The sequence below is a fragment of the Bos indicus x Bos taurus genome, chromosome 1, assembly GCF_003369695.1.
Source record: "Bos indicus x Bos taurus breed Angus x Brahman F1 hybrid chromosome 1, Bos_hybrid_MaternalHap_v2.0, whole genome shotgun sequence".
In the NCBI taxonomy this organism is placed as follows: domain Eukaryota; kingdom Metazoa; phylum Chordata; class Mammalia; order Artiodactyla; family Bovidae; genus Bos; species Bos indicus x Bos taurus.
This window is the reverse complement of record NC_040076.1, coordinates 65,568,227-65,581,271: the sequence shown is the minus strand read 5'-3', so window position 1 is coordinate 65,581,271 and position 13,045 is coordinate 65,568,227. Positions and strand designations below refer to the sequence as shown.

At 33.1% G+C, this 13,045-nt stretch overlaps 1 protein-coding gene across 1 annotated transcript in view; it reads right to left on the bottom strand.

Annotated features, from left to right (window-relative positions):
• Positions 1-13,045, bottom strand: part of STXBP5L (syntaxin binding protein 5 like) — a 306,548-nt gene that overhangs the window by 95,936 nt on the left and 197,567 nt on the right. The window contains 2 exon segments of the mRNA XM_027531120.1: positions 8,179-8,250; positions 10,312-10,463. Of these exon segments, the coding sequence (XP_027386921.1) occupies positions 8,179-8,250; positions 10,312-10,463 (224 nt within the window).

The window sequence follows — 13,045 nt, the reverse complement described above, 5'->3', positions numbered from 1 at the left end:
ATTTATGTCAGGTCAATTTTGTTAGGAGAGTTGCTTAAGTTTTTTACGGGCTTACAAATTTTTATCCTTTGTCAGACTGCTCAAGTGAAGTGCTAATCATTCGGATTCTAGAAAGTATTGAGCTAAGCTGTGGCTGGCCTGCAGCTTTAATTAGATTCAGTTTCCCTTCAAAATCTTTGCTCCTCAATCCAACCTTCAAACTTTCCTATTCACTTTTTTAATGGGCTGATTCCTAATATTCCCAGTATTTGTGGAGAAAGAGAGTTGAGATGCAGTTTCAGATAGTTTAATTCAGCTTGGGTCAGATTCTATAATAACCCCTGAATGCAAGCACTTTGAGACTGCATGAATTTTCTACTTTTACCCACTAGATGCCAGTAGAGCACTCCTTCCCCAAGTTGTAACAACCAAAAATGTTTCCAGACATTGCCATATGTCCCCTGGGGGACAAAATCATACTGAGTTGAGAACCACTGCTCTAAATTATATTAGCTGTTTTATTTGTTTGACTTACACAAGATGACTGTTAAACTCTAGAAAACTCACATCTATTATTAAGTAACATATCTCATATCTTTTTTATTCTTTGTTCATAGAATTCAAAGATGGAACCTTATATTTTACCTACTAATTACAGACCAGTGTGCTTTTCAATACAAAGTCTGGAGTAAGAAAACACTCTGTAAAACTGATTTCAAAAAGAAAGGAAACCCATCAAAATACAAAACTGAAAAACAGAGATGCAAAAATCACTTGTTTAATTTCTCAACCAAATCATACATTTTGTAATTTGTGTGATTACAAATTATACCCTCTGATTCTATAGCTTTTTCCTTTTATGTACCTCTCTATTACAATAGAGAAAGCTTACTCTTGGATACTAATTTTTGTACATATGCTCTAATATCCTCCCCTCTCACTTTTCTGAGGGATTTTGCTGCTGCTTTGTGGATCATTCAATAGTCACATCAACTTAAAAATATGCTCTTTATCTAAAATGAAAAATATCCTCCTCTTAACACTTTCTTCCTATGCAAGTACTGACCTGTTTTTGGCACCCCTTCATAACCAAACATCTTGAAAGAGTTATTTACTTGTGCTCATTGCCACTCCTTAGTCTAAAATAATTGTGGTTTCTATCCCAATACTTTTCCAAAACTACTTTGTAAAGGGTCACTAATAACCTTCACAGCACAACACTCACTAATCACTTTTCTGAACTTAACCCTACTATATCATTTGATGTGGCTGACCACTTCTTGAAACATCCCCCTTTATTATGGTTTCTTCAATAGTCTCCTCATTTCTTCTCTTCTCTCTGGTAAGTCTTCTCTGCCAGCTACTCTTCTTCCTTTGGAAATTAAATGTAATTCCTGATGTCTTTGTTCACAAACCCTCACTTCCCTTCTTCTACTTCCTCCATAACTACCATTACATACTAAATTTGTATATGTATGTAATTTGATTTGTTTACCTGTCCACTTGTCATCTTCACTTCATAACAGGTATATCAAAGTTTAGCAAGTCTAAAACTCAACTCTTTAGTCCCTACCACCATGCCATGCACTAACCCTAGCTTCTTCATCTTTGTAAATAATATCACGATACAGTCATTGGCTCAAGCCCAGATTTGGGAAATAATCTTTTATTGTACTTTCCGATATCCCAAATTAAACTGCAGTTAGTAGCTCTCTAAGTGTTAATGATTCTTGCACCTGTTTTCCTCCAACAACACTGCTATCACCCTAGTCAAAGTTACCTTCATTTCTTGCCTGGAGTATAATATTGGCCCTCCAACTGGTATATTTGCTTTCATTCTTTTTTGGCCTCACAGGTTTTTTTTCATTCAGCAGTGTGGGTAGTATTTTTAAGATATAAATCAAAGCCTATCATTTCCTTGCTCAAAATAAAACTGTTTTCTCATAACTGCTTCAGAAATTTGTATGATCTTGTCCCTGTTCATCTAGACATCAAAATATTAACCCACTTTTCCTGTCAATCACTACATCCCCAGACTCCTTGACCTTCTTTCTATTTCTAGAAGATAAAGTCCTTAACCACTTTAGAACCTTCTTACAAGCTCTCCACTCTGCCTGGAACATACTGCTCTCTGCCTTTCATGTGACCAGCTCTTTTTTTTTTTTTAATAACTCTTTGAGGTTTAATCGGCCTATTTACAAAGTATTTAATTTGATAAATCTTAACAATCAAGATAATAAATGTATCCATCATGTCCAAGAATTTCTTTGTGTCCTTTTATAACCCTCCCTTCCAGACCCTTCTCTATCCCCAGGCAACTGTGGATCTGCTTTCTGTCACTCTGCATTAGTTTTCATTTCCTAGGATTTTTTATATAAATGGAATCATACAATATGTGCCCTTTTTATCTGTTTTCTCTTACTCCATGTAATTATTTTGAGGTTCATCCATGGTATAGCACATATCAGTAGTGCATGACTTTTTACTGCTGCATAGTAAACTACTGAACATATACATGAGGTTTGCTTATTCACTGAACTTTCGACGGAGACTTTAGATATTTCAGTTTTTGACTACTAAAGATGTTTGAATCTTCTGGTTGCTGTGAATGTCTTTGTATGGATACATGCTTTCATTTATTGAGGGTAACTATGATAACTACATGTATATAAACTGGCTAGGTCATATTAAGTATATGTTTAAATCTTTAAGAACCTGCCAAATGGTTTTATACCATTGTACATTCGCACCAGTAGTTTTATATTTCCTTTGCATTCTTGCCAGTTCTTGGTATGACCACTCTTTGTAATTTTAGCCACTATAATGTATTATTATCTTATTGTAGTTTTGATTTTCTTAACAATGAATGTTCAGAATCTTTTATATGCTTATTTTTTAATCACTATTTTCATTTGTGAATTATTTATTCAAATCTTTGACTCACATTTTTATTGGGTTGCTTGCTTTCTTATTATTGAGTTTTTAGAAAATAAAAAATAAATTCTAGATACAAGTCCTTAATCAGATATACACTTTGCAAATATTTTCTCCTAGTATATGATTTAACTTTTCATTCTCAGAAGTGTCTTTTAAAGGGCAAAAATGTTTACTTTTGAAGAAATCTGATTTATATGTATGTTTGTTCCTTTATGAAACATGACATTGGTATATTCTCTAAAACATTTTTGCCTAAGGTCACAAAATTTTCTCCTTTTCCCCTAGATTTATGGTTTTAAGTTTTATATCAAAGCTTATTAACCACTGTAAATCATTAAAATTTAGTACAAAGTATGAATCAAAATAATTTTTTTTTTTTACGAAAGGATATTCAGTTGTTTAAATACAGTTAATAGAAAAGACTATTCTTTCTCTACGTAACTGCCTTTGCACCTTTGTAGAAAGATCAGCGTTCTGTATATGTGTAGGTGTATCTCTGGAGTCTCTGTTGAGTTCCACTGACATATTTGTCTTTGGATCAATACCAACCTGACTCAGTAACACTAATTTTATTTATGTTGAAATTTATTTTTTATTTATGTTGAAATTTATTTTTTATTGGAGGATAATTGCCTTACATTGTTGTGTTGGTTTCTGCCATACAACAACATGAATTCAGCCCTATGTATACATATATCTCCTCTCTCTTGAGCCTCCCTCCCACCCCACACCCCATTCCACCCCTCTAGGTCATCAAAAGCATTGGGCTGAGCTCCCTGTGTTACATAGCAACTTCCCACAAACTATTTATTTTACACATGGTAGTGTATACATATATATCATGTAGCGTATATCAATGCTACTTTCGCAATCCGTCCCCCTCTCTCCTTCCCCTACTGTAACACTAATTTTTAAAAAAGTCTTGATTAGGTGGTGTTGGTTCTTCAAGATCATTCTTTTTAAAGAATAATATTCTTTGGCTACTCTAAATCCTTTGCATTTCTATATGGGCTTTAGAATCAGTTTGTCAATTTCTATTAAAAAGTCTACAGGATATTTATTGGGACTATACTGAACTACAGATCAATTGGGAGAGAACCGATATCTTAATAATATTGATACATGTAATTCTTCATTTTTTTAGGTCTTTAACTTCTTTCAGAAATGTTTTCTGGTTTTCAATGCATGAGTCTTTCACATTTGTTGTTTAATTTATGACTAAATGTTACAGGTTGACAGAAATAAAATTGATTTTTTGTATATCAACCTTATATCCTGTACTTTGTTAAATTCACTTATTAGTTCTAGTAGCTTTTTTGTAGACTTTATTAGATTTTCTTCATAGATGATCATGTTGTCTATGAAAAAAGATGATTTAACTTCTTTTCCATTCCGGATAACTTTTATTTTTCTTGCCTGACTATACTGGCTAGAATCCCCAGTACAATGTTAATTAGAAGTGGATATGAATTACATTGATATTTTTCTAGTCTGCCTGGTGGTAAAAAATAGATACTATTTCCATTGTTTGAGTGTTGGGTACCATTTCCTTTAGTCCTTTCAGATGGTTCTTGTCCCAGGATAGCTACAGAATATGTATGGTACTTTGTTCAAGGAGGGAACTGTAGATCTCTGGGATCCTCTCCTTATGTGCTGGAGCTGCTTTGGTTTCCCTGGTTTCTCATCCCCATCTTCTCGACATAGGGAGCTGGTTTCCTCTTGGGTTTCCCCTTTGTCCCTTTGCTGCAATCTAGAAACTCTCTCAGGGCAGTAAACAGGTACGGTTATAGAGTTCACTTCTTTTGTTTCTCATCTGCCAGAAATTACTGGTTTTCATTGCCTGATGTTCCATGTCTTGAAAACCACAGTTTCATTCATTATGGCTGTTTATGTTTGTGTGTTTGGGGAAGGATGTTAAACCTTGTCCCTGTTATTCTATCTTGTTCAGAACTGTAAGTTCAAAGCTTTGTCTTATTCCTTCTTGTAAGGATTCACTTAAATGCTTCTTCCTCAGATAGGCCTTCACTGACAACACATTCAAAAATCAGCCCCTTTTCCATTTTTTTTCTTTGACAGCATTATCTTTTTTCAACTATAATTGTATGTCTAGAAATTTCTTTGTATGTTTTATCTTATAAATTGAGGGAAGAGACCATAATTATTTTATTCATTAAATATCTAGTACCAAAAAATATTTGACACAGATGATGCTTAATAAATATTCTTTAAATGAATGGACTTTTCCCATTTATTTGTTCCTTGAGGCATTCCTCTTATTCTTTGTTTTACTCTTCCTTCTTTCCTGACTTTCTCCAATCATTTTTTAAAAATATTTGACTCTCTTTTCTAATTCTCCTCTATTATCTTCCCCCCTTTTCTCCAGTTTTTCTTTATGCTTCTGATTTGTGTATCCAGGATCTGTTATGACTCCCCATACTCTGAAAAAACTATGCAGTGAAAGAAAGAAAATATCTACATAGGATTGAAACTTTCCAATGGATTCCCTCATTGCATAACTAGAAACTGATGCATAAGCACAGTTTCTGACAATGTTCTATCCTAAGCATACTTTTTACTCCTTTGGTTCAAATGGTATTATTAGCAATTTTCAACTAGCAAAATTTGTCATTATCACAAGTAAAAAGTAAAAAGCACTAGGCAATGAAGCAGCTGACTGGATGTTAGCCCTAAATCTTCCATAAATTTGTTGTATTCTGCAAAAGTTATGTAACCTGTGGTGTGGCTTTCATCTTCTATGACGATAATTATAGAAAAATAATGTCTAATATTTATAGCAGTGCTATTATAAACACTAATCTTGAAAAGTTCCAAAAATCTCTAAAGGGTAAGTAGGGATTATGATTTTACTTTATGAGAAAAAAGAAACTCAGAGCAGTTAAATTATTTGCTTAAGATATAAATGTAATGTCTAGTCAGTAAGAAGAAAAGAAAGAACTTGATATAAACCTTCTGACCCTACATCTCCTGCTTTTTCCAAAGCATTTCATTTCATTTACAAATCATAGTTTCACGGAAGACATGTAGCATCTCTTTATGGCCTTCTAAGGATTGATTTTTCTTATGTCTTGACACTTTAATTCTTTGTTTAGAAGAAACTATGATTTCTTTTCTAAGTTCCAGTGAATCCAGTAACTACAGAAGCCATGTCTACTCTCATTTATCAAATTTGAAAATTCTCCCGTTGTTCATGTGAGTGAAAAGCATCACCGGTCAGACTCTATCCCACTACCATCATCACTGACTTACTGAGCTCATAGTTGTGCTGGTGTAAGAGGATAACAAGAAATTTACATATGGTCTTCAGGTTCTCTTTGTGCACTTATAAAGGTAGAGCGTATGCATAAAAACACAAACAAACCTAAGTACCAGTTAAGTGGTTCAGAATCTATTGTGTCCAAGTCTGTACACTGTGGGCATTGTAGACATTTTAAATTAAGGAAATGGTGCAAAGCACTCTGATGGTAGCAGGAAAGGTTTACTAAAGAGAGTGAAATCTAAGGAAAGTTTCCAGAGAGTTCCACTTATAAGTGTAGTAAAAGCCACACACTGACTTAAAAGGAGTGTTTTTATAGGTGGAGTAGAAAATTCATTTGAAGATGTAGATAGGAATTATATTTTAGAGTACCCTGAAGGAAGGTTTAAAATCTTTTTTTTTTTATTCTGAAGACAACATAAGATTATTGAAGTAATCAAGGTAAATGACATTTAAGCTTTATATCATGGTTGATATTATAGACTTCATATAGTTTAACTAAGTGCCTGCTTCTTATTCTCAGTATCCAATTTCTTTTACTATAAAAGCATTACATGTTTATTATAGAAATACAATAAAATATATTAAAAGAAATTTATAAAATTTACAATCTCATGTTCCAGAAACTTCTTCCGTCTGTACAGATGGATACATTCACATATACACACACACAATAGGCGGATTCCACCATGGGAAGGCTAGACTAGGATTCTGAAGTTTGAATATGTATGTTAAACCACCTAGAGACTATTTTTAGGAAAAGTTTTGGCTGGACCCTTTTAGGTGGCAGGGGATGGGTAATGAACAGTATAGCAGAGAGGTCAGCAAATTTTTCATGTGAAGAGCAAGACAGTAAATATTTAAGTCTCATGGGCCAAATGGTTTCTGTTGCAACTACTCAACTCTGCCATTGTAACTTGGAAGCAGCCACAGACAATACGTAAATGAATGAGTTTGGCTGTGTTTCAGTAATACCTAGGGAATAGTTATGAGCAAAAATAAGTCACCTCTGGGCCCCAGAAATTTTAAAGGATTTCAATAGTACTAACATCCTTTAGTTAATGGAACACAAAGTTTTAGATTTTTATAAGTGATGTAATTTTGTTAAATATCTACAAGCTGGTGAGGTGAGGTCTGAAGAAATGCAGAATAAGAGCAACAAACGTGTGTGTATCCATATGTGTATATTTTATACAAACATGATATCATCTTATATGTATTGTTAAGCAAATGTTCTCAAACATAGCATAGATTAACATATATACACATCTTTTCATACCAATAAATATTCACCCATAACATCACTAATATCTGCATCTCTAATCATACTCTCACTCTTCATTCTTTCTGCATCATTTTTAAGAATATCTGACTCCACCATTTTCAGATTTGCATTTGCTACCACAGTAAGAGTTACCATTACTGACTTTTATTTACAACCTTAATTTCCCAATGTCAGTGTTTGGCTCCTAAAATAAATAAATAAATGTTTATTTGCATATTCTATTTGAATGAAAAGCATCAGAAATTGGAAATATTTGGCTCCAAGAAATCTAATTATACTGGAAAAAGCAAATATTGTGGCCCTGGTTACAATAATTTTCTAAAATAGCCAAAGGCACAAAGTTTCCAAAATAACCATTCCATTATTATTGATACTAGATTATCAGGTTTATATTTACAAGGACACCATGGCTCTTCCTCCTCAAAACAAAAGACAATGGCTCGTGGACTAACAACACATGGTATGCATGATTTGAAAGAAACACTGAAACAATGAATATGCGTAAATAGGTATTTGACAATAACTATTTGAAGTGTTTATGTAATTTTTATTAAAATTATCAGGTTGCATTTCCATAACAAAACAAAAATTTGCATGCATGCTGAATGTGTTTTAACAAACACATTACTGAGCACAGGTGTATGGATTTAACTCAAGCATTATGACTTAAAAAAGCTATTTGCCTAAGCTTTATAGAACTTACTCTGATAGGAAGTACGGATCCGTTTCGTTAAATCAGGATAAAAGTTAGACAGGCCACGCATGCAAAAGTTGTCTTTGGAACATGCCAGAACACCAGCATCAGCAGCAGGCAGAAGGAAGAGAGAAAAATAGTCTAAAGTGAAAGGAAGTGATATCATACCAGAATCTAGAACAGCCAAGATGAAGAAATTGCAGCAAGTTTAGGTAATCAAATTAGAAAGGAGATATTAAAAAAATAAATTAATTAGAAAGTAAGAGGTGATAGATGAATGATGAGTATGCTGTAGTAATTTTATTCAATCAAGTCTCTTATAAAAATAAATGGCATTTCTCTTACATGCATTTTACATAGTAAACTTATTTAGCTTATAAATAATTTATATGTTATGTCATAAATATAAAAATGGTTGTCTTTAATTTTCAGTATTAACAAGAAAGCCTAAGGAGTTTAGATTTTTTTTTTTTAATAACAAAGTGAGTACTCATTATATAACTAAATACAAGCATAGTTTACTTCATCCCAGTTTTTCCCAATTTTTGAATCATTAAAATTCTGAGTTCCAATCATAATTTTTGAGGCTCAGTAAGTTTAAATTAAATGATAATTGAATTATCTCTTGTCAAAATACGCACTTTGTCATTCCACAGTGTATTTCCAGCAAGTAACTTAGAAACTGTCTTAAGATCCACAGCTTTTCTGATTGAATTAGTGTTTCAGCAGACAAACAGTGCTTACTTTCCCCTAATATCTATAGAGAGTACACAAACTTTCAAAAATCAACCTTCTCTTTCTCAATCATGAGGGAATCTCATGGTACATGCATGCACAATTTCTCTATTCTGCTTTTCTTTCAAAAGCCAGTAGTCAAAGGAGCAGAACCTATCTAGTTTTATATTTCTAGCACTCCAAAATATTGCTGAAAGGAGTGCTAGAAATATAAAACTAGACAGATTCTGCTCCTACGACTACTGGCTTTTGAAAGAAAGGCAGAATAGAGAAATTGTGCATGCATGATCCCTAAGAACAAAACCCAGATTCTGAAGGAGAACTTTTGTGCTCCTGAAAAGAGTCTAGACTATAAATTTGGAAAGGGTTGAGGCTTACAAAAGAAAGATTAACAAAGAAAGAATTTCAATATATCAAGTAATTTTTTATTAGTCCCAAGGGAAACTTCACTTATTATCACTTTCATATGTTAAATTTGGCACACTTACAATTTAAAAAATAAAACCTACAATCATGTACTTTTTTTTTTTTAACTTTATAATAGTCTTCGCTTGGTATATTTAGTAAAAGTGTCAATATTCAACTGATTGTTTTAAAAATACAGAAAATTTTAGAAACTGTATAATGTAATATGTAATACTGTAGATGCATGTCTAGCTGCAAACCATTTAGCTCAACCAGTTTTTTTTACCAACTAAACTATGTCAGTGGACAGAAAATATACAAAATATTGGCAATGTTTACAAAGCCAACTATTTGGATATTTACTGAAATTTCAGTAAAACATTGCATAACTTGGCATATCAAAGTTTGATATTACATGTAGAAAGTATTTTGGCTTGTTTAATAACTTTATATATTTTCCTTTATAATTGTCCTGTCAAGAAAAATATCATCTTTCATAGCACTGTAAAATGTTAATTAACATTTACTGCATTTGTGAAAATACCTCCAAGAAAGTCACCATCCAACAAGAAAAAATGACAGCTAAAAAATGGAGCTAATTTAAAAAATTATAATGGGTGAATAACTGTTACATTTTTAAAGCTATAGTATATTAGAAGAAAATTATCCCACACAACCATTGTAAGTAGTTTTTTTCAACAAAAGAGACTAGTTTTCTTAGCATTTTTATATTCAATAGTGTCTTATTTTGTTATTTCTTAGGAATTCAATTTAAGAACATTGAGATGCTTCCTAACATTAATAACAAATTGAAGTTTAAACAACTTCTTTACCCTTTCAGAGTCTTGCTATATTTCTGCCCAATTTTACTTACATGGCATTATAAATTATGCTGATTTTATACTGCTGTGCATTTGAATAGCATCACAGAAGACAAGAAATCTAAAGGAAAAAAAACAGGTGAACTAAATAAGTTCATAATCATCTTGTTTTATCTCCTACCTGCAATGAACTGCTTGTTTTTTCGAGGAGACCGTGGTTGTCGTTGGTATATGTCACTTGATCTATACAGGTCAATGGTCCCCATGCTTAACAGTACAGTCTTCTGTATAAAATCCACCACAGCCAACCCATTGCAGTTCCCAAATGCAACTCTGAGAGAAAAAAAAAATACAACTACAATGTATCACACCAACCATTATTATTTTGTCTCTGAATTAAAAAAGTAAATATGATTATTGGAAAGTAATGCTTTAGGATTGGGTAAGTCAGGCAGTGATTGGTAGTCATGAAGGAAATGGTGCCTTTTATATAGGATAGGTTGCTGCTGCTGCTAAGTCACTTCAGTCGTGTCCGACTCTGTGTGACCCCATAGACGGCAGCCACCAGGCTCCCCCATCCCTGGGATTCTCCAGGCAAGAACACTGGAGTGGGTTGCCATTTCCTTCTCCAGTGCAGGAAGGTGAAAAGTGAAAGTGAAGTCGCTCAGTCGTGTCCGACTCTTTGCGACCCCATGGACTGCAGCCTACTAGGCTCCTCCATCCATGGGATTTTCCAGGCAAGAGTACTGGAGTGGGGTGCCATTGCCTTCTCCGATAGGATAGGTTAACCTTGTATAATAGCCAGGACCACTGCAAAAAAACAGGAATGACCTGCAATAATGTTTTCTCAGATATTTTCTCATGTAAGTAGTGATTACTCAGCCTGTTCTTTAATAACTTGATTTTATGTGATTCTTCTGTAAAAGCAGAAAATCTTTCTGCTATGAAGGGGAAACTCGGTCAAGAAATGTCAGACTTTAATAGCTACAGATACTTAAGTATGCAATTAGATGCCTTTTTCAAATAAAATCATAATTTTGGGGTTCCAAATTAGTTCTCTTATTAAATAGAGTATATATTTAACATAAAATTTTATATAAAGATTAACTTCATATATCAAAGGTTTTGATACTATGGTAGATATGAAGAGAGAGAATTTTCATTCATAAAAATTAAATAATATCCTCAATCTTTTGTTCTTTATTTTGTCCCATTTATTAAACTACAGAGACTATAACAGATCTCCTAAGCAGATATTTTGATCACCTTAACCACTGTGCTGTGCTGAGTCGTGTCTGACTCTTTGCCACCCCATGGACTGTAGCCTGCCAGGCTCCTCTGTTGGCATATACTAAACTCTTTTTTTCTCCATTCACAACACGACTTCTAGCTGAAAAATTGTAAATCTGTGCTTTTTGCTTCCTAAATTAAATATAAAATAGTTCTATGCATGTTGTTTCCTCACTTTAAATAATTCCATGTTATTTTCTTAGATTGAATCTTGTGGACGAGTCACCAGCTACTGTAAATCTAGTTATTTCTACTGCTCCTCACTGCCTTTCTCACAATAAGTGAAAAGAAAAATTCTATCGTACTAGATGTTTTGCTGTTTTATATAAAGTTCTACATCTTCCAGGAAGACTGACTCTGGAAACTGGAAAAAGCATTATAAGAGTCAGAAGATCCCATCTCATCATTTATAGATTATGTGACTGAGAAAAATTAATAAATATTGCCAGGCCTTAGTTTCTTTACTTTGTAATGAGAATTACAATGTTAGATTTATCTAGTTCAGAGCTTTTATGAGCATCAAATCAGAAATGTTATTAAAGTACTTTGAAATTTTCCACACAAAGTAGAATTGATCTTAATATTTCTTTATGTACAGTATTACATATTGTAGTGAATTAATATCTCTTAAATTTTTAATGTTAAAATGTAGTTCCTCTGCCTACAGGTATAAAAGAATTCCCAAATGCAATTTTGAGAAAAAAAGCAACTAGAATGTATGACACCAACAAAAATAATTATTTTTATTTTGAGTTAAAAATAAGAATACTACCTCCAATTGATTTTTAAATAAATAAATTAATTTAAAAATAACAATACTAGAAAGTTATACCTTAGGTTTGGGGAGGTGAGGCAATGGTTATTTGAAAGGATGTTGAATTTAATCTTATACCTTAACTAGAAAACTGGACAAAATATATTGAACAACAGTTTTCACATACTGGTCAACAGGAAACATAGAGTAAGATGAAAGAAGGATAACAAAATAAACTTTAGGCATTCTAGTTTAAGTGTTCTAGCTTAGCAGATGGAGAAATTTCCCAGGCTAGAGCACAGGAAACCAAAGCTCAAAGGACAGATCAGAAGTCTTGTTGAACTGAGGCGACAGAAATCAGAGTCTGATGCAGCAAAAGCAGTGAGCATTTATAAGGCAAAATACCAGAGAGAAGAGAGCAGCACAGATAGAATACACCAGAGGTTTATAGAATGGCTCTCTTCAGATTTTGTCTGGGTACTGATCTGTGCACCCATGTAAATAAAACTACCCCAGGCTTGGGAGCAAACTATCAAAAAAGGTAAAACGAGTAATTTGCAAAGCTCATCCAAGGCTGAGATGTCCAAATACATGGCAAAACAGATACAGGGGTGTCACTTCAGTAGTGGGAACAAATTAGCCATAAACTAGAGGCTTTTCTGGATCCATCCTAAACAAGCTCAAAAACAATTATTCTAAGTAACGTAACTTTCTTCCAGAAAACTACTGAAAAGAATCCAATAAAATATCATCATAAATATAAAATTCACAATGTTAACTACATGAAAAGTATTAATAGTAGGCATATAAAGAATTAAGAAAAAGACTGATAACCAGGGGGAAAAATAAATCAACAGAAACATATCTAGAA